The 17,500-nt window shown below is 59.2% G+C and overlaps 1 protein-coding gene across 1 annotated transcript in view; it reads right to left on the bottom strand.

Moving 5' to 3' along the window:
• The window catches only part of LOC141763564 (uncharacterized), a gene marked incomplete at its 5' end in the record, with an annotated part of 38,146 nt that overhangs the window by 19,548 nt on the left and 1,098 nt on the right, over window positions 1–17,500 (bottom strand). The window contains one exon of the mRNA XM_074628000.1: window positions 16,225–16,617. Coding sequence (XP_074484101.1) covers window positions 16,225–16,617 — 393 coding nt within the window. The remainder of the gene's footprint in view (window positions 1–16,224; window positions 16,618–17,500) is intronic.

Below are 17,500 nucleotides of genomic sequence, written 5' to 3'. Positions count from 1 at the left end.
GCGTGGAGTGAGCGTGGAGTGAGCGTAGAAGGAGCGTGGAGTGAGCATGGAGTGAGCGCAAAAGGAGCGTAGAAGGAGCGTGGAGTGAGCGTGGAGTGAGCGTGGAGTGAGCGCAAAAGGAGCGTAGAAGGAGCGTGGAGTGAGCGCAAAAGGAGCGTAGAAGAAGCGTGGAGTGAGCGTGGAGTGAGCGTAGAAGGAGCGTGGAGTGAGCGTGGAGTGAGCGTAGAAGGAGCGTGGAGTGAGCGTGGAAGGAGCGTGAAGTGAGCATGGAGTGAGCGTGGAGTGAGCGTAGAAGGAGCGATGAAGGAGCGTGGAGTGAGCGTGGAAGGAGCGTGGAGTGAGCGTAGAAGGAGCGTGGAGTGAGCGTGGAGTGAGCGCAAAAGGAGCGATGAAGGAGCGTGGAGTGAGCGTGGAGTGAGCGTGGAGTGAGCGTAGAAGGAGCGTGGAGTGAGCGCAGAAGGAGCGTAAAAGGAGCGTGGAGTGAGCGTTGAGTGAGCGTGGAGTTAGAGTGGAGTGAGCGTGGAGTGAGAGTGGACTGAGCGTGGAGTTAGCGGGGAGCGTAGAAGGAGCGTGGAGTGAGAGTGGAGTGAGAGTGGACTGAGCGTGGAGTGAGCGTGGAGTTAGCGGGAAGCGTGGAGTGACCGTGGAGTGAGAGTGGAGTGAGAGTGGAGTGAGCGGGAGCGTGGAGTGAGCGTGGAGTGAGAGTGGAGTGAGCGTGGAGTGAGCGGGAGCGTGGAGTGACCGTGAAGTGAGAGTGGAGTGAGCGTGGAGTGAGAGTGGAGTGAGCGTGGAGTGAGCGGGGAGTGAGAGTGGAGTGAGCGTGGAGTGAAAGTGGAGTGAGCGTGGAGTGAGCGGGGAGTGAGAGTGGAGTGAGCGTGGAGTGAGCGGGAGCGTGGAGTGAGCGTGGAGTGAGTATGGAGTGAGCGGGAGCGTGGAGTGAGAGTGGAGTGAGTGTGGAGTGAGAGTGTAGTGAGCATGGAGTGAGCGTGGAGTGAGCGTGGAGTGAGAGTGGAGTGAGCGTGGAGTGAGCGTGGAGTGAGCGGGAGCGTGGAGTGAGCGTGGAGTGAGCGGGAGCGTGGAGTGAGAGTGGAGTGAGCGTGGAGTGAGCGGGAGCGTGGAGTGAGAGTGGAGTGAGCATGGAGTGAGCGTGGAGTGAGCGTGGAGTGAGCGTGGAGTGAGAGTGGAGTGAGCGGGAGCGTGGAGTGAGCGTGGAGTGAGCGGGAGCGTGGAGTGAGAGTGGAGTGAGCGTGGAGTGAGCGTGGAGTGAGCGTGGAGTGAGCGGGAGCGTGGAGTGAGCGTGGAGTGAGCGGGGAGTGAGCAGGAGCGTGGAGTGAGAGTGGAGTGAGCATGGAGTGAGCGTAGAAGGAGCGTGGAGTGAGCGTGGAGTGAGCGTAGAAGGAGCGTGGAGTGAGTGTGGAGTGAGCGTAGAAGGAGCGTGGAGTGAGCGTAGAAGGAGAGTGGAGTGAGCGTAGAAGGAGCGTGGAGTGAGCGCAGAAGGAGCGTAGAAGGAGCGTGGAGTGAGCGTGGAGTGAGCGTAGAAGGAGCGTGGAGTGAGCGTGGAGTGAGCGCAAAAGGAGCGTAGAAGGAGCGTGGAGTGAGCGTAGAAGGAGCGTGGAGTGAGCGCAAAAGGAGCGTAGAAGGAGCGTGGAGTGAGCGTGGAGTGAGCGTAGAAGGAGCGTGGAGTGAGCGCAGAAGGAGCGTAAAAGGAGCGTGGAGTGAGCGTGGAGTGAGCAGGGAGTGAGCGTAGAAGGAGCGTGGAGTGAGCGTGGAAGGAGCGTGGAGTGAGCATGGAGTGAGCGTGGAGTGAGCGTAGAAGGAGCGATGAAGGAGCGTGGAGTGAGCGTGGAGTTAGAGTGGAGTGAGCGTGGAGTGAGAGTGGACTGAGTGTGGACTGAGCGTGGAGTGAGCGTGGAGTTAGCGGAGAGCGTAGAAGGAGCGTGGAGTGAGAGTGGAGTGAGAGTGGACTGAGCGTGGAGTGAGCGTGGAGTTAGCGGGGAGCGTAGAAGGAGCGTGGAGTGAGCGTGGAGTGAGCGTAGAAGGAGCGTAGAAGGAGCGTGGAGTGAGCGTGGAGTGAGCGTGGAGTGAGCGTGGAGTGAGCATGGAGTTAGCGGGGAGCGTAGAAGGAGCGTAGAAGGAGCGTGGAGTGAGCGTGGAGTGAGCGTAGAAGGAGCGTGGAGTGAGTGTGGAGTGAGCGTAGAAGGAGCGTGGAGTGAGCGTAGAAGGAGAGTGGAGTGAGCGTAGAAGGAGCGTGGAGTGAGCGCAGAAGGAGCGTAGAAGGAGCGTGGAGTGAGCGTGGAGTGAGCGTAGAAGGAGCGTGGAGTGAGCGTGGAGTGAGCGCAAAAGGAGCGTAGAAGGAGCGTGGAGTGAGCGTGGAGTGAGCGTAGAAGGAGCGTGGAGTGAGCGTGGAGTGAGCGTAGAAGGAGCGTGGAGTGAGCGCAGAAGGAGCGTAAAAGGAGCGTGGAGTGAGCGTGGAGTGAGCAGGGAGTGAGCGTAGAAGGAGCGTGGAGTGAGCGTGGAAGGAGCGTGGAGTGAGCATGGAGTGAGCGTGGAGTGAGCGTAGAAGGAGCGATGAAGGAGCGTGGAGTGAGCGTGGAAGGAGCGTGGAGTGAGCGTGGAAGGAGCGTGGAGTGAGCGTGGAAGGAGCGTGGAGTGAGCGTAGAAGGAGCGTGGAGTGAGCGTGGAGTGAGCGCAGAAGGAGCGATGAAGGAGCGTGGAGTGAGCGTGGAGTGAGCGTGGAGTGAGCGTAGAAGGAGCGTGGAGTGAGCGTGGAGTGAGCGTTGAGTGAGCGTGGAGTTAGAGTGGAGTGAGCGTGGAGTGAGAGTGGACTGAGTGTGGACTGAGCGTGGAGTGAGCGTGGAGTTAGCGGGGAGCGTAGAAGGAGCGTGGAGTGAGAGTGGAGTGAGAGTGGACTGAGCGTGGAGTGAGCGTGGAGTTAGCGGGGAGCGTAGAAGGAGCGTGGAGTGAGCGTGGAGTGAGCGGGAGCGTGGAGTGAGAGTGGAGTGAGCGTGGAGTGAGCGTGGAGTGAGCGTGGAGTGAGAGTCGAGTGAGCGTGGAGTGAGCGTGGAGTGAGCGGGAGCGTGGAGTGAGCGTGGAGTGAGCGGGAGCGTGGAGTGAGAGTGGAGTGAGCGTGGAGTGAGCGTGGAGTTAGCGGGGAGCGTAGAAGGAGCGTGGAGTGAGCGGGGAGCGTAGAAGGAGCGTGGAGTGAGCGTGGAGTGAGCGTGGAGTGAGAGTGGAGTGAGCGTGGAGTGAGCGGGAGCGTGGAGTGACCGTGGAGTGAGAGTGGAGTGAGAGTGGAGTGAGCGGGAGCGTGGAGTGAGCGTGGAGTGAGAGTGGAGTGAGCGTGGAGTGAGCGTGGAGTGAGCGTGGAGTGAGCGTGGAGTGAGAGTGGAGTGAGCGTGGAGTGAGCGTGGAGTGAGCGGGAGCGTGGAGTGAGCGTGGAGTGAGCGGGAACGTGGAGTGAGAGTGGAGTGAGCGTGGAGTGAGCGTGGAGTGAGCGTGGAGTGAGCGTGGAGTGAGCGTGGAGTGAGCGTGGAGTGAGCGGGGAGTGAGCAGGAGCGTGGAGTGAGAGTGGAGTGAGCGTGGAGTGAGCGGGAGCGTGGAGTGAGCGTGGAGTGAGCGGGAGCGTGGAGTGAGCGTGGAGTGAGCGTGGAGTGAGCGGGGAGTGAGCAGGAGCGTGGAGTGAGAGTGGAGTGAGCGTGGAGTGAGCGGGAGCGTGGAGTGAGCGTGGAGTGAGCGTGGAGTGAGCGTGGAGTTAGCGGGGAGCGTAGAAGGAGCGTGGAGTGAGCGTGGAGTGAGCGTGGAGTGAGAGTGGAGTGAGCGTGGAGTGAGCGGGAGCGTGGAGTGACCGTGGAGTGAGAGTGGAGTGAGAGTGGAGTGAGCGGGAGCGTGGAGTGAGCGTGGAGTGAGAGTGGAGTGAGCGTGGAGTGAGCGTGGAGTGAGAGTGAAGTGAGCGGGAGCGTGGAGTGAGAGTGGAGTGAGCGTGGAGTGAGCGTGGAGTGAGCGTGGAGTGAGCGTGGAGTGAGAGTGGAGTGAGCGTGGAGTGAGCGTGGAGTGAGCGGGAGCGTGGAGTGAGCGTGGAGTGAGCGGGAGCGTGGAGTGAGAGTGGAGTGAGCGTGGAGTGAGCGTGGAGTGAGCGTGGAGTGAGCGTGGAGTTAGCGGGGAGCGTAGAAGGAGCGTGGAGTGAGCGTGGAGTGAGCGTGGAGTGAGAGTGGAGTGAGCGTGGAGTGAGCGGGAGCGTGGAGTGACCGTGGAGTGAGAGTGGAGTGAGAGTGGAGTGAGCGGGAGCGTGGAGTGAGAGTGGAGTGAGCGTGGAGTGAGCGTGGAGTGAGAGTGAAGTGAGCGGGAGCGTGGAGTGAGCGTGGAGTGAGCGTGGAGTGAGCGTGGAGTGAGCGTGGAGTGAGAGTGGAGTGAGCGTGGAGTGAGCGTGGAGTGAGCGGGAGCGTGGAGTGAGCGTGGAGTGAGCGGGAGCGTGGAGTGAGAGTGGAGTGAGCGTGGAGTGAGCGTGGAGTGAGCGGGAGCGTGGAGTGAGCGTGGAGTGAGCGGGGAGTGAGCGTGGAGTGAGCGGGGAGTGAGCAGGAGCGTGGAGTGAGATTGGAGTGAGCGTGGAGTGAGCGGGAGCGTGGAGTGAGCGTGGAGTGAGCGTGGAGTGAGCGTTGAGTGAGCGTGGAGTTAGAGTGGAGTGAGCGTGGAGTGAGAGTGGACTGAGTGTGGACTGAGCGTGGAGTGAGCGTGGAGTTAGCGGGGAGCGTAGAAGGAGCGTGGAGTGAGAGTGGAGTGAGAGTGGACTGAGCGTGGAGTGAGCGTGGAGTTAGCGGGGAGCGTAGAAGGAGCGTGGAGTGAGCGTGGAGTGAGCGTAGAAGGAGCGTAGAAGGAGCGTGGAGTGAGCGTGGAGTGAGCGTGGAGTGAGCGTGGAGTGAGCATGGAGTTAGCGGGGAGCGTAGAAGGAGCGTAGAAGGAGCGTGGAGTGAGCGTGGAGTGAGCGTGGAGTTAGAGTGGAGTGAGCGTGGAGTGAGAGTGGACTGAGCGTGGAGTTAGCGGGGAGCGTAGAAGGAGCGTGGAGTGAGAGTGGAGTGAGAGTGGACTGAGCGTGGAGTGAGCGTGGAGTTAGCGGGAAGCGTGGAGTGACCGTGGAGTGAGAGTGGAGTGAGAGTGGAGTGAGCGGGAGCGTGGAGTGAGCGTGGAGTGAGAGTGGAGTGAGCGTGGAGTGAGCGGGAGCGTGGAGTGACCGTGAAGTGAGAGTGGAGTGAGCGTGGAGTGAGAGTGGAGTGAGCGTGGAGTGAGCGGGGAGTGAGAGTGGAGTGAGCGTGGAGTGAAAGTGGAGTGAGCGTGGAGTGAGCGGGGAGTGAGAGTGGAGTGAGCGTGGAGTGAGCGGGAGCGTGGAGTGAGCGTGGAGTGAGTATGGAGTGAGCGGGAGCGTGGAGTGAGAGTGGAGTGAGTGTGGAGTGAGAGTGTAGTGAGCATGGAGTGAGCGTGGAGTGAGCGTGGAGTGAGAGTGGAGTGAGCGTGGAGTGAGCGTGGAGTGAGCGGGAGCGTGGAGTGAGCGTGGAGTGAGCGGGAGCGTGGAGTGAGAGTGGAGTGAGAGTGGAGTGAGCGTGGAGTGAGCGGGAGCGTGGAGTGAGAGTGGAGTGAGCATGGAGTGAGCGTGGAGTGAGCGTGGAGTGAGCGTGGAGTGAGAGTGGAGTGAGCGGGAGCGTGGAGTGAGCGTGGAGTGAGCGGGAGCGTGGAGTGAGAGTGGAGTGAGCGTGGAGTGAGCGTGGAGTGAGCGTGGAGTGAGCGGGAGCGTGGAGTGAGCGTGGAGTGAGCGGGGAGTGAGCAGGAGCGTGGAGTGAGAGTGGAGTGAGCATGGAGTGAGCGTAGAAGGAGCGTGGAGTGAGCGTGGAGTGAGCGTAGAAGGAGCGTGGAGTGAGTGTGGAGTGAGCGTAGAAGGAGCGTGGAGTGAGCGTAGAAGGAGAGTGGAGTGAGCGTAGAAGGAGCGTGGAGTGAGCGCAGAAGGAGCGTAGAAGGAGCGTGGAGTGAGCGTGGAGTGAGCGTAGAAGGAGCGTGGAGTGAGCGTGGAGTGAGCGCAAAAGGAGCGTAGAAGGAGCGTGGAGTGAGCGTAGAAGGAGCGTGGAGTGAGCGCAAAAGGAGCGTAGAAGGAGCGTGGAGTGAGCGTGGAGTGAGCGTAGAAGGAGCGTGGAGTGAGCGCAGAAGGAGCGTAAAAGGAGCGTGGAGTGAGCGTGGAGTGAGCAGGGAGTGAGCGTAGAAGGAGCGTGGAGTGAGCGTGGAAGGAGCGTGGAGTGAGCATGGAGTGAGCGTGGAGTGAGCGTAGAAGGAGCGATGAAGGAGCGTGGAGTGAGCGTGGAGTTAGAGTGGAGTGAGCGTGGAGTGAGAGTGGACTGAGTGTGGACTGAGCGTGGAGTGAGCGTGGAGTTAGCGGAGAGCGTAGAAGGAGCGTGGAGTGAGAGTGGAGTGAGAGTGGACTGAGCGTGGAGTGAGCGTGGAGTTAGCGGGGAGCGTAGAAGGAGCGTGGAGTGAGCGTGGAGTGAGCGTAGAAGGAGCGTAGAAGGAGCGTGGAGTGAGCGTGGAGTGAGCGTGGAGTGAGCGTGGAGTGAGCATGGAGTTAGCGGGGAGCGTAGAAGGAGCGTAGAAGGAGCGTGGAGTGAGCGTGGAGTGAGCGTAGAAGGAGCGTGGAGTGAGTGTGGAGTGAGCGTAGAAGGAGCGTGGAGTGAGCGTAGAAGGAGAGTGGAGTGAGCGTAGAAGGAGCGTGGAGTGAGCGCAGAAGGAGCGTAGAAGGAGCGTGGAGTGAGCGTGGAGTGAGCGTAGAAGGAGCGTGGAGTGAGCGTGGAGTGAGCGCAAAAGGAGCGTAGAAGGAGCGTGGAGTGAGCGTGGAGTGAGCGTAGAAGGAGCGTGGAGTGAGCGTGGAGTGAGCGTAGAAGGAGCGTGGAGTGAGCGCAGAAGGAGCGTAAAAGGAGCGTGGAGTGAGCGTGGAGTGAGCAGGGAGTGAGCGTAGAAGGAGCGTGGAGTGAGCGTGGAAGGAGCGTGGAGTGAGCATGGAGTGAGCGTGGAGTGAGCGTAGAAGGAGCGATGAAGGAGCGTGGAGTGAGCGTGGAAGGAGCGTGGAGTGAGCGTGGAAGGAGCGTGGAGTGAGCGTGGAAGGAGCGTGGAGTGAGCGTAGAAGGAGCGTGGAGTGAGCGTGGAGTGAGCGCAGAAGGAGCGATGAAGGAGCGTGGAGTGAGCGTGGAGTGAGCGTGGAGTGAGCGTAGAAGGAGCGTGGAGTGAGCGTGGAGTGAGCGTTGAGTGAGCGTGGAGTTAGAGTGGAGTGAGCGTGGAGTGAGAGTGGACTGAGTGTGGACTGAGCGTGGAGTGAGCGTGGAGTTAGCGGGGAGCGTAGAAGGAGCGTGGAGTGAGAGTGGAGTGAGAGTGGACTGAGCGTGGAGTGAGCGTGGAGTTAGCGGGGAGCGTAGAAGGAGCGTGGAGTGAGCGTGGAGTGAGCGGGAGCGTGGAGTGAGAGTGGAGTGAGCGTGGAGTGAGCGTGGAGTGAGCGTGGAGTGAGAGTCGAGTGAGCGTGGAGTGAGCGTGGAGTGAGCGGGAGCGTGGAGTGAGCGTGGAGTGAGCGGGAGCGTGGAGTGAGAGTGGAGTGAGCGTGGAGTGAGCGTGGAGTTAGCGGGGAGCGTAGAAGGAGCGTGGAGTGAGCGGGGAGCGTAGAAGGAGCGTGGAGTGAGCGTGGAGTGAGCGTGGAGTGAGAGTGGAGTGAGCGTGGAGTGAGCGGGAGCGTGGAGTGACCGTGGAGTGAGAGTGGAGTGAGAGTGGAGTGAGCGGGAGCGTGGAGTGAGCGTGGAGTGAGAGTGGAGTGAGCGTGGAGTGAGCGTGGAGTGAGCGTGGAGTGAGCGTGGAGTGAGAGTGGAGTGAGCGTGGAGTGAGCGTGGAGTGAGCGGGAGCGTGGAGTGAGCGTGGAGTGAGCGGGAACGTGGAGTGAGAGTGGAGTGAGCGTGGAGTGAGCGTGGAGTGAGCGTGGAGTGAGCGTGGAGTGAGCGTGGAGTGAGCGTGGAGTGAGCGTGGAGTGAGCGGGGAGTGAGCAGGAGCGTGGAGTGAGAGTGGAGTGAGCGTGGAGTGAGCGGGAGCGTGGAGTGAGCGTGGAGTGAGCGGGAGCGTGGAGTGAGCGTGGAGTGAGCGTGGAGTGAGCGGGGAGTGAGCGGGGAGTGAGCAGGAGCGTGGAGTGAGAGTGGAGTGAGCGTGGAGTGAGCGGGAGCGTGGAGTGAGCGTGGAGTGAGCGTGGAGTGAGCGTGGAGTTAGCGGGGAGCGTAGAAGGAGCGTGGAGTGAGCGTGGAGTGAGCGTGGAGTGAGAGTGGAGTGAGCGTGGAGTGAGCGGGAGCGTGGAGTGACCGTGGAGTGAGAGTGGAGTGAGAGTGGAGTGAGCGGGAGCGTGGAGTGAGCGTGGAGTGAGAGTGGAGTGAGCGTGGAGTGAGCGTGGAGTGAGAGTGAAGTGAGCGGGAGCGTGGAGTGAGAGTGGAGTGAGCGTGGAGTGAGCGTGGAGTGAGCGTGGAGTGAGAGTGGAGTGAGCGTGGAGTGAGCGTGGAGTGAGCGGGAGCGTGGAGTGAGCGTGGAGTGAGCGGGAGCGTGGAGTGAGAGTGGAGTGAGCGTGGAGTGAGCGTGGAGTGAGCGTGGAGTGAGCGTGGAGTTAGCGGGGAGCGTAGAAGGAGCGTGGAGTGAGCGTGGAGTGAGCGTGGAGTGAGAGTGGAGTGAGCGTGGAGTGAGCGGGAGCGTGGAGTGACCGTGGAGTGAGAGTGGAGTGAGAGTGGAGTGAGCGGGAGCGTGGAGTGAGAGTGGAGTGAGCGTGGAGTGAGCGTGGAGTGAGAGTGAAGTGAGCGGGAGCGTGGAGTGAGCGTGGAGTGAGCGTGGAGTGAGCGTGGAGTGAGCGTGGAGTGAGAGTGGAGTGAGCGTGGAGTGAGCGTGGAGTGAGCGGGAGCGTGGAGTGAGCGTGGAGTGAGCGGGAGCGTGGAGTGAGAGTGGAGTGAGCGTGGAGTGAGCGTGGAGTGAGCGGGAGCGTGGAGTGAGCGTGGAGTGAGCGGGGAGTGAGCGTGGAGTGAGCGGGGAGTGAGCAGGAGCGTGGAGTGAGATTGGAGTGAGCGTGGAGTGAGCGGGAGCGTGGAGTGAGCGTGGAGTGAGCGTGGAGTGAGCGTTGAGTGAGCGTGGAGTTAGAGTGGAGTGAGCGTGGAGTGAGAGTGGACTGAGTGTGGACTGAGCGTGGAGTGAGCGTGGAGTTAGCGGGGAGCGTAGAAGGAGCGTGGAGTGAGAGTGGAGTGAGAGTGGACTGAGCGTGGAGTGAGCGTGGAGTTAGCGGGGAGCGTAGAAGGAGCGTGGAGTGAGCGTGGAGTGAGCGTAGAAGGAGCGTAGAAGGAGCGTGGAGTGAGCGTGGAGTGAGCGTGGAGTGAGCGTGGAGTGAGCATGGAGTTAGCGGGGAGCGTAGAAGGAGCGTAGAAGGAGCGTGGAGTGAGCGTGGAGTGAGCGTGGAGTTAGAGTGGAGTGAGCGTGGAGTGAGAGTGGACTGAGCGTGGAGTTAGCGGGGAGCGTAGAAGGAGCGTGGAGTGAGAGTGGAGTGAGAGTGGACTGAGCGTGGAGTGAGCGTGGAGTTAGCGGGAAGCGTGGAGTGACCGTGGAGTGAGAGTGGAGTGAGAGTGGAGTGAGCGGGAGCGTGGAGTGAGCGTGGAGTGAGAGTGGAGTGAGCGTGGAGTGAGCGGGAGCGTGGAGTGACCGTGAAGTGAGAGTGGAGTGAGCGTGGAGTGAGAGTGGAGTGAGCGTGGAGTGAGCGGGGAGTGAGAGTGGAGTGAGCGTGGAGTGAAAGTGGAGTGAGCGTGGAGTGAGCGGGGAGTGAGAGTGGAGTGAGCGTGGAGTGAGCGGGAGCGTGGAGTGAGCGTGGAGTGAGTATGGAGTGAGCGGGAGCGTGGAGTGAGAGTGGAGTGAGTGTGGAGTGAGAGTGTAGTGAGCATGGAGTGAGCGTGGAGTGAGCGTGGAGTGAGAGTGGAGTGAGCGTGGAGTGAGCGTGGAGTGAGCGGGAGCGTGGAGTGAGCGTGGAGTGAGCGGGAGCGTGGAGTGAGAGTGGAGTGAGCGTGGAGTGAGCGGGAGCGTGGAGTGAGAGTGGAGTGAGCATGGAGTGAGCGTGGAGTGAGCGTGGAGTGAGCGTGGAGTGAGAGTGGAGTGAGCGGGAGCGTGGAGTGAGCGTGGAGTGAGCGGGAGCGTGGAGTGAGAGTGGAGTGAGCGTGGAGTGAGCGTGGAGTGAGCGTGGAGTGAGCGGGAGCGTGGAGTGAGCGTGGAGTGAGCGGGGAGTGAGCAGGAGCGTGGAGTGAGAGTGGAGTGAGCATGGAGTGAGCGTAGAAGGAGCGTGGAGTGAGCGTGGAGTGAGCGTAGAAGGAGCGTGGAGTGAGTGTGGAGTGAGCGTAGAAGGAGCGTGGAGTGAGCGTAGAAGGAGAGTGGAGTGAGCGTAGAAGGAGCGTGGAGTGAGCGCAGAAGGAGCGTAGAAGGAGCGTGGAGTGAGCGTGGAGTGAGCGTAGAAGGAGCGTGGAGTGAGCGTGGAGTGAGCGCAAAAGGAGCGTAGAAGGAGCGTGGAGTGAGCGTAGAAGGAGCGTGGAGTGAGCGCAAAAGGAGCGTAGAAGGAGCGTGGAGTGAGCGTGGAGTGAGCGTAGAAGGAGCGTGGAGTGAGCGCAGAAGGAGCGTAAAAGGAGCGTGGAGTGAGCGTGGAGTGAGCAGGGAGTGAGCGTAGAAGGAGCGTGGAGTGAGCGTGGAAGGAGCGTGGAGTGAGCATGGAGTGAGCGTGGAGTGAGCGTAGAAGGAGCGATGAAGGAGCGTGGAGTGAGCGTGGAGTTAGAGTGGAGTGAGCGTGGAGTGAGAGTGGACTGAGTGTGGACTGAGCGTGGAGTGAGCGTGGAGTTAGCGGAGAGCGTAGAAGGAGCGTGGAGTGAGAGTGGAGTGAGAGTGGACTGAGCGTGGAGTGAGCGTGGAGTTAGCGGGGAGCGTAGAAGGAGCGTGGAGTGAGCGTGGAGTGAGCGTAGAAGGAGCGTAGAAGGAGCGTGGAGTGAGCGTGGAGTGAGCGTGGAGTGAGCGTGGAGTGAGCGTGGAGTGAGCATGGAGTTAGCGGGGAGCGTAGAAGGAGCGTAGAAGGAGCGTGGAGTGAGCGTGGAGTGAGCGTAGAAGGAGCGTGGAGTGAGTGTGGAGTGAGCGTAGAAGGAGCGTGGAGTGAGCGTAGAAGGAGAGTGGAGTGAGCGTAGAAGGAGCGTGGAGTGAGCGCAGAAGGAGCGTAGAAGGAGCGTGGAGTGAGCGTGGAGTGAGCGTAGAAGGAGCGTGGAGTGAGCGTGGAGTGAGCGCAAAAGGAGCGTAGAAGGAGCGTGGAGTGAGCGTGGAGTGAGCGTAGAAGGAGCGTGGAGTGAGCGTGGAGTGAGCGTAGAAGGAGCGTGGAGTGAGCGCAGAAGGAGCGTAAAAGGAGCGTGGAGTGAGCGTGGAGTGAGCAGGGAGTGAGCGTAGAAGGAGCGTGGAGTGAGCGTGGAAGGAGCGTGGAGTGAGCATGGAGTGAGCGTGGAGTGAGCGTAGAAGGAGCGATGAAGGAGCGTGGAGTGAGCGTGGAAGGAGCGTGGAGTGAGCGTGGAAGGAGCGTGGAGTGAGCGTGGAAGGAGCGTGGAGTGAGCGTAGAAGGAGCGTGGAGTGAGCGTGGAGTGAGCGCAGAAGGAGCGATGAAGGAGCGTGGAGTGAGCGTGGAGTGAGCGTGGAGTGAGCGTAGAAGGAGCGTGGAGTGAGCGTGGAGTGAGCGTTGAGTGAGCGTGGAGTTAGAGTGGAGTGAGCGTGGAGTGAGAGTGGACTGAGTGTGGACTGAGCGTGGAGTGAGCGTGGAGTTAGCGGGGAGCGTAGAAGGAGCGTGGAGTGAGAGTGGAGTGAGAGTGGACTGAGCGTGGAGTGAGCGTGGAGTTAGCGGGGAGCGTAGAAGGAGCGTGGAGTGAGCGTGGAGTGAGCGGGAGCGTGGAGTGAGAGTGGAGTGAGCGTGGAGTGAGCGTGGAGTGAGCGTGGAGTGAGAGTCGAGTGAGCGTGGAGTGAGCGTGGAGTGAGCGGGAGCGTGGAGTGAGCGTGGAGTGAGCGGGAGCGTGGAGTGAGAGTGGAGTGAGCGTGGAGTGAGCGTGGAGTTAGCGGGGAGCGTAGAAGGAGCGTGGAGTGAGCGGGGAGCGTAGAAGGAGCGTGGAGTGAGCGTGGAGTGAGCGTGGAGTGAGAGTGGAGTGAGCGTGGAGTGAGCGGGAGCGTGGAGTGACCGTGGAGTGAGAGTGGAGTGAGAGTGGAGTGAGCGGGAGCGTGGAGTGAGCGTGGAGTGAGAGTGGAGTGAGCGTGGAGTGAGCGTGGAGTGAGCGTGGAGTGAGCGTGGAGTGAGAGTGGAGTGAGCGTGGAGTGAGCGTGGAGTGAGCGGGAGCGTGGAGTGAGCGTGGAGTGAGCGGGAACGTGGAGTGAGAGTGGAGTGAGCGTGGAGTGAGCGTGGAGTGAGCGTGGAGTGAGCGTGGAGTGAGCGTGGAGTGAGCGGGGAGTGAGCAGGAGCGTGGAGTGAGAGTGGAGTGAGCGTGGAGTGAGCGGGAGCGTGGAGTGAGCGTGGAGTGAGCGGGAGCGTGGAGTGAGCGTGGAGTGAGCGTGGAGTGAGCGGGGAGTGAGCAGGAGCGTGGAGTGAGAGTGGAGTGAGCGTGGAGTGAGCGGGAGCGTGGAGTGAGCGTGGAGTGAGCGTGGAGTGAGCGTGGAGTTAGCGGGGAGCGTAGAAGGAGCGTGGAGTGAGCGTGGAGTGAGCGTGGAGTGAGAGTGGAGTGAGCGTGGAGTGAGCGGGAGCGTGGAGTGACCGTGGAGTGAGAGTGGAGTGAGAGTGGAGTGAGCGGGAGCGTGGAGTGAGCGTGGAGTGAGAGTGGAGTGAGCGTGGAGTGAGCGTGGAGTGAGAGTGAAGTGAGCGGGAGCGTGGAGTGAGAGTGGAGTGAGCGTGGAGTGAGCGTGGAGTGAGCGTGGAGTGAGCGTGGAGTGAGAGTGGAGTGAGCGTGGAGTGAGCGTGGAGTGAGCGGGAGCGTGGAGTGAGCGTGGAGTGAGCGGGAGCGTGGAGTGAGAGTGGAGTGAGCGTGGAGTGAGCGTGGAGTGAGCGTGGAGTGAGCGTGGAGTTAGCGGGGAGCGTAGAAGGAGCGTGGAGTGAGCGTGGAGTGAGCGTGGAGTGAGAGTGGAGTGAGCGTGGAGTGAGCGGGAGCGTGGAGTGACCGTGGAGTGAGAGTGGAGTGAGAGTGGAGTGAGCGGGAGCGTGGAGTGAGAGTGGAGTGAGCGTGGAGTGAGCGTGGAGTGAGAGTGAAGTGAGCGGGAGCGTGGAGTGAGCGTGGAGTGAGCGTGGAGTGAGCGTGGAGTGAGAGTGGAGTGAGCGTGGAGTGAGCGTGGAGTGAGCGGGAGCGTGGAGTGAGCGTGGAGTGAGCGGGAGCGTGGAGTGAGAGTGGAGTGAGCGTGGAGTGAGCGTGGAGTGAGCGGGAGCGTGGAGTGAGCGTGGAGTGAGCGGGGAGTGAGCGTGGAGTGAGCGGGGAGTGAGCAGGAGCGTGGAGTGAGATTGGAGTGAGCGTGGAGTGAGCGGGAGCGTGGAGTGAGCGTGGAGTGAGCGTGGAGTGAGCGTTGAGTGAGCGTGGAGTTAGAGTGGAGTGAGCGTGGAGTGAGAGTGGACTGAGTGTGGACTGAGCGTGGAGTGAGCGTGGAGTTAGCGGGGAGCGTAGAAGGAGCGTGGAGTGAGAGTGGAGTGAGAGTGGACTGAGCGTGGAGTGAGCGTGGAGTTAGCGGGGAGCGTAGAAGGAGCGTGGAGTGAGCGTGGAGTGAGCGTAGAAGGAGCGTAGAAGGAGCGTGGAGTGAGCGTGGAGTGAGCGTGGAGTGAGCGTGGAGTGAGCATGGAGTTAGCGGGGAGCGTAGAAGGAGCGTAGAAGGAGCGTGGAGTGAGCGTGGAGTGAGCGTAGAAGGAGCGTGGAGTGAGCATGGAGTGAGCGCAAAAGGAGCGTAGAAGGAGCGTGGAGTGAGCGTGGAGTGAGCGTAGAAGGAGCGTGGAGTGAGCGCAGAAGGAGCGTAAAAGGAGCGTGGAGTGAGCGTGGAGTGAGCAGGGAGTGAGCGTAGAAGGAGCGTGGAGTGAGCGTGGAAGGAGCGTGGAGTGAGCGCAGAAGGAGCGTAGAAGGAGCGTGGAGTGAGCGTGGAGTGAGCGTAGAAGGAGCGTGGAGTGAGCGTGGAGTGAGCGCAAAAGGAGCGTAGAAGGAGCGTGGAGTGAGCGTAGAAGGAGCGTGGAGTGAGCGCAAAAGGAGCGTAGAAGGAGCGTGGAGTGAGCGTGGAGTGAGCGTAGAAGGAGCGTGGAGTGAGCGCAGAAGGAGCGTAAAAGGAGCGTGGAGTGAGCGTGGAGTGAGCAGGGAGTGAGCGTAGAAGGAGCGTGGAGTGAGCGTGGAAGGAGCGTGGAGTGAGCATGGAGTGAGCGTGGAGTGAGCGTAGAAGGAGCGATGAAGGAGCGTGGAGTGAGCGTGGAGTGAGCGGGGAGTGAGCGTGGAGTGAGTGGGGAGTGAGCAGGAGCGTGGAGTGAGATTGGAGTGAGCGTGGAGTGAGCGGGAGCGTGGAGTGAGCGTGGAGTGAGCGTGGAGTGAGCGTTGAGTGAGCGTGGAGTTAGAGTGGAGTGAGCGTGGAGTGAGAGTGGACTGAGTGTGGACTGAGCGTGGAGTGAGCGTGGAGTTAGCGGGGAGCGTAGAAGGAGCGTGGAGTGAGAGTGGAGTGAGAGTGGACTGAGCGTGGAGTGAGCGTGGAGTTAGCGGGGAGCGTAGAAGGAGCGTGGAGTGAGAGTGGAGTGAGAGTGGACTGAGCGTGGAGTGAGCGTGGAGTTAGCGGGGAGCGTAGAAGGAGCGTGGAGTGAGCGTGGAGTGAGCGTAGAAGGAGCGTAGAAGGAGCGTGGAGTGAGCGTGGAGTGAGCGTGGAGTGAGCATGGAGTTAGCGGGGAGCGTGGAGTGAGCGTGGAGTGAGCGTGGAGTGAGCGTAGAAGGAGCGTAGAAGGAGCGTGGAGTGAGCGTGGAGTGAGCGTGGAGTGAGCATGGAGTTAGCGGGGAGCGTGGAGTGAGCGTGGAGTGAGCGTGGAGTGAGCGGGGAGTGAGCAGGAGCGTGGAGTGAGAGTGGAGTGAGCGTGGAGTGAGCGGGAGCGTGGAGTGAGCGTGGAGTGAGCGTGGAGTGAGCGGGGAGTGAGAGTGGAGCGTAGAAGTCGTTCAATGTCTGATCAGCTTAACAAGGAAACAGGAAGCAGAATTCCCTCCTAACATGAGAACTGTAAAGAGTCAACAGAGCAGCTGATAGAGGATCAATAAGACAGTTTGAACTCAGATAACAGACGACCTCGTTAACAACAGCAGACCTCACAACACCGACTCAGTCTGAGGAGCTTCAGTCAGACGGGAGCCTGACTATATTATATTATTATTATAATAATATAAAGAGATAATAATCAAACCAACATTATTCTTGTCTGGAGATTGATCAGAATAAAGTTTAACTGATCAATTAACGGACTGTTGGACTAATATCTGAGGTTATTGATGGATCTATTATTGATTTAATATCTGAGGTTATTGATGGATCTATTATTGATTTAATATCTGGGGTTATTGATGGATCTATTATTGATTTAATATCTGGGGTTATTGATGGATCTATTATTGATTTAATATCTGGGGTTATTGATGGATCTATTATTGATTTAATATCTGAGGTTATTGATGGATCTATTATTGATTTAATATCTGGGGTTATTGATGGATCTATTATTGATTTAATATCTGAGGTTATTGATGGATCTATTATTGATTTAATATCTGGGGTTATTGATGGATCTATTATTGATTTAATATCTGGGGTTATTGATGGATCTATTATTGATTTAATATCTGAGGTTATTGATGGATCTATTATTGATTTAATATCTTGTTGTATTTATTTAATTTTTTAAGTCATTAAAATAATAAATCCTCATTTTAAACATAAAGTCTGTTCACGGTGTTTCGTTATTGATCTGACCGGAAACAGCTGATCAGCTGATCGGTTGTTTTGTTTGTGTCGATGAGGCGCGTGAACCGGCGCAAGCTGCTGACTCCGCCCCCCTGAGAGGTCCAGCTCAGGGTGCGTTTGATTCACAAAAACAGCTGAAGATTCAGAAGAATATAAACAATTCAGATAAAACTCAAAGTAGAAAAACTGACTCACCTCCAACAGTTCTCCTGGTTCTCCTCTGGTTCTCCTGTAGTCTCCTGGTTCTCCTCTGGTTCTCCTGTAGTCTCCTGGTTCTCCTCTGGTTCTCCTGTAGTCTCCTGGTTCTCCTCTGGTTCTCCTGTAGTCTCCTGGTTCTCCTCTGGTTCTCCTGTAGTCTCCTGGTTCTCTGTAGTTCTCTGTAGCTCTGGTCTCTCTGAGCACTGAGGGCTGTTTGTGCCTCACAGCAGAGTTTTCTTCACCTGAATAATCACCACATTCATCACCAGGAAACTCCTCCTCCTCCTCCTCCTCCTCTCCTCCTCCTCCTCCTCCTCCTCCTCCTCCTCCTCTTCTCCTCCTCCTCCTCCTCCTCTTCTCCTCCTCCTCTTCCTCCTCCTCCTCTCTCTCCTCCTCCTCATCCTCCTTTTCTCCTCCTTCTCTTCTCCTTCTCCTTCTCCTCCTTCTCCTCCTCCTCCTTTTCTCCTCCTCTTCTTCTCCTTCTCCTCCTCCTCCTCTCCTCCTCCTCCTTCTCCTCCTCCTCTTCTTCTCCTTCTCCTCCTCCTCTTCTTCTCATTCTCCTCCTCCTCTTCTCCTTCTCCTCCTTTTCTCCTCCTCTTCTTCTCCTTCTCCTCCTCCTCCTCTCCTCCTCCTCCTTTTCTCCTCCTCTCCTCCTCCTCTCCTCCTCCTCTTCTTCTCCTTCTCCTCCTCCTCCTCCTCTTCTCCTCCTCTTCTTCTCCTCCTCCTTTTCTCCTCCTCTTCTTCTCATTCTCCTCCTCCTCTTCTCCTTCTCCTCCTCCTCTCCTCCTCCTCTTCTTCTCCTCCTCCTCCTCCTCTTCTCCTCCTCTTCTTCTCCTCCTCTTCTTCTCCTCCTCCTCTTCTCCTTCTCCTCCTCCTTTTCTCCTCCTCTTCTTCTCCTCCTCCTCTCCTCCTCCTCTTCTCCTTCTCCTCCTCCTCTCCTCCTCCTCTTCTTCTCCTCCTCCTCCTCCTCTTCTCCTCCTCTTCTTCTCCTCCTCTTCTTCTCCTCCTCCTCTTCTCCTTCTCCTCCTCCTTTTCTCCTCCTCTTCTTCTCCTCCTCCTCTCCTCCTCCTCTTCTTCTCCTCCTCCTCCTCTTCTTCTCCTCCTCCTCTTCTCCTCCTCTCTCATCCTCCTCCTCCTCCAGACTGTATATAAAGATGGCCGACCTGACATCTCTCTGAAGTGAAGCCAGAACATCTGGATCTCTTCCTGGTTGCTGGTTGCAGCTGTTATTAAGTTTAATAATGTAGATCTCCGCTATATAGATATATATAGA

Source organism: Sebastes fasciatus (assembly GCF_043250625.1).
Source record: "Sebastes fasciatus isolate fSebFas1 chromosome 14 unlocalized genomic scaffold, fSebFas1.pri SUPER_14_unloc_1, whole genome shotgun sequence".
Lineage (NCBI taxonomy): Eukaryota > Metazoa > Chordata > Actinopteri > Perciformes > Sebastidae > Sebastes > Sebastes fasciatus.
Note: the sequence above shows the minus strand (reverse complement) of the source record. Positions and strands in the feature narration are given on the sequence as shown.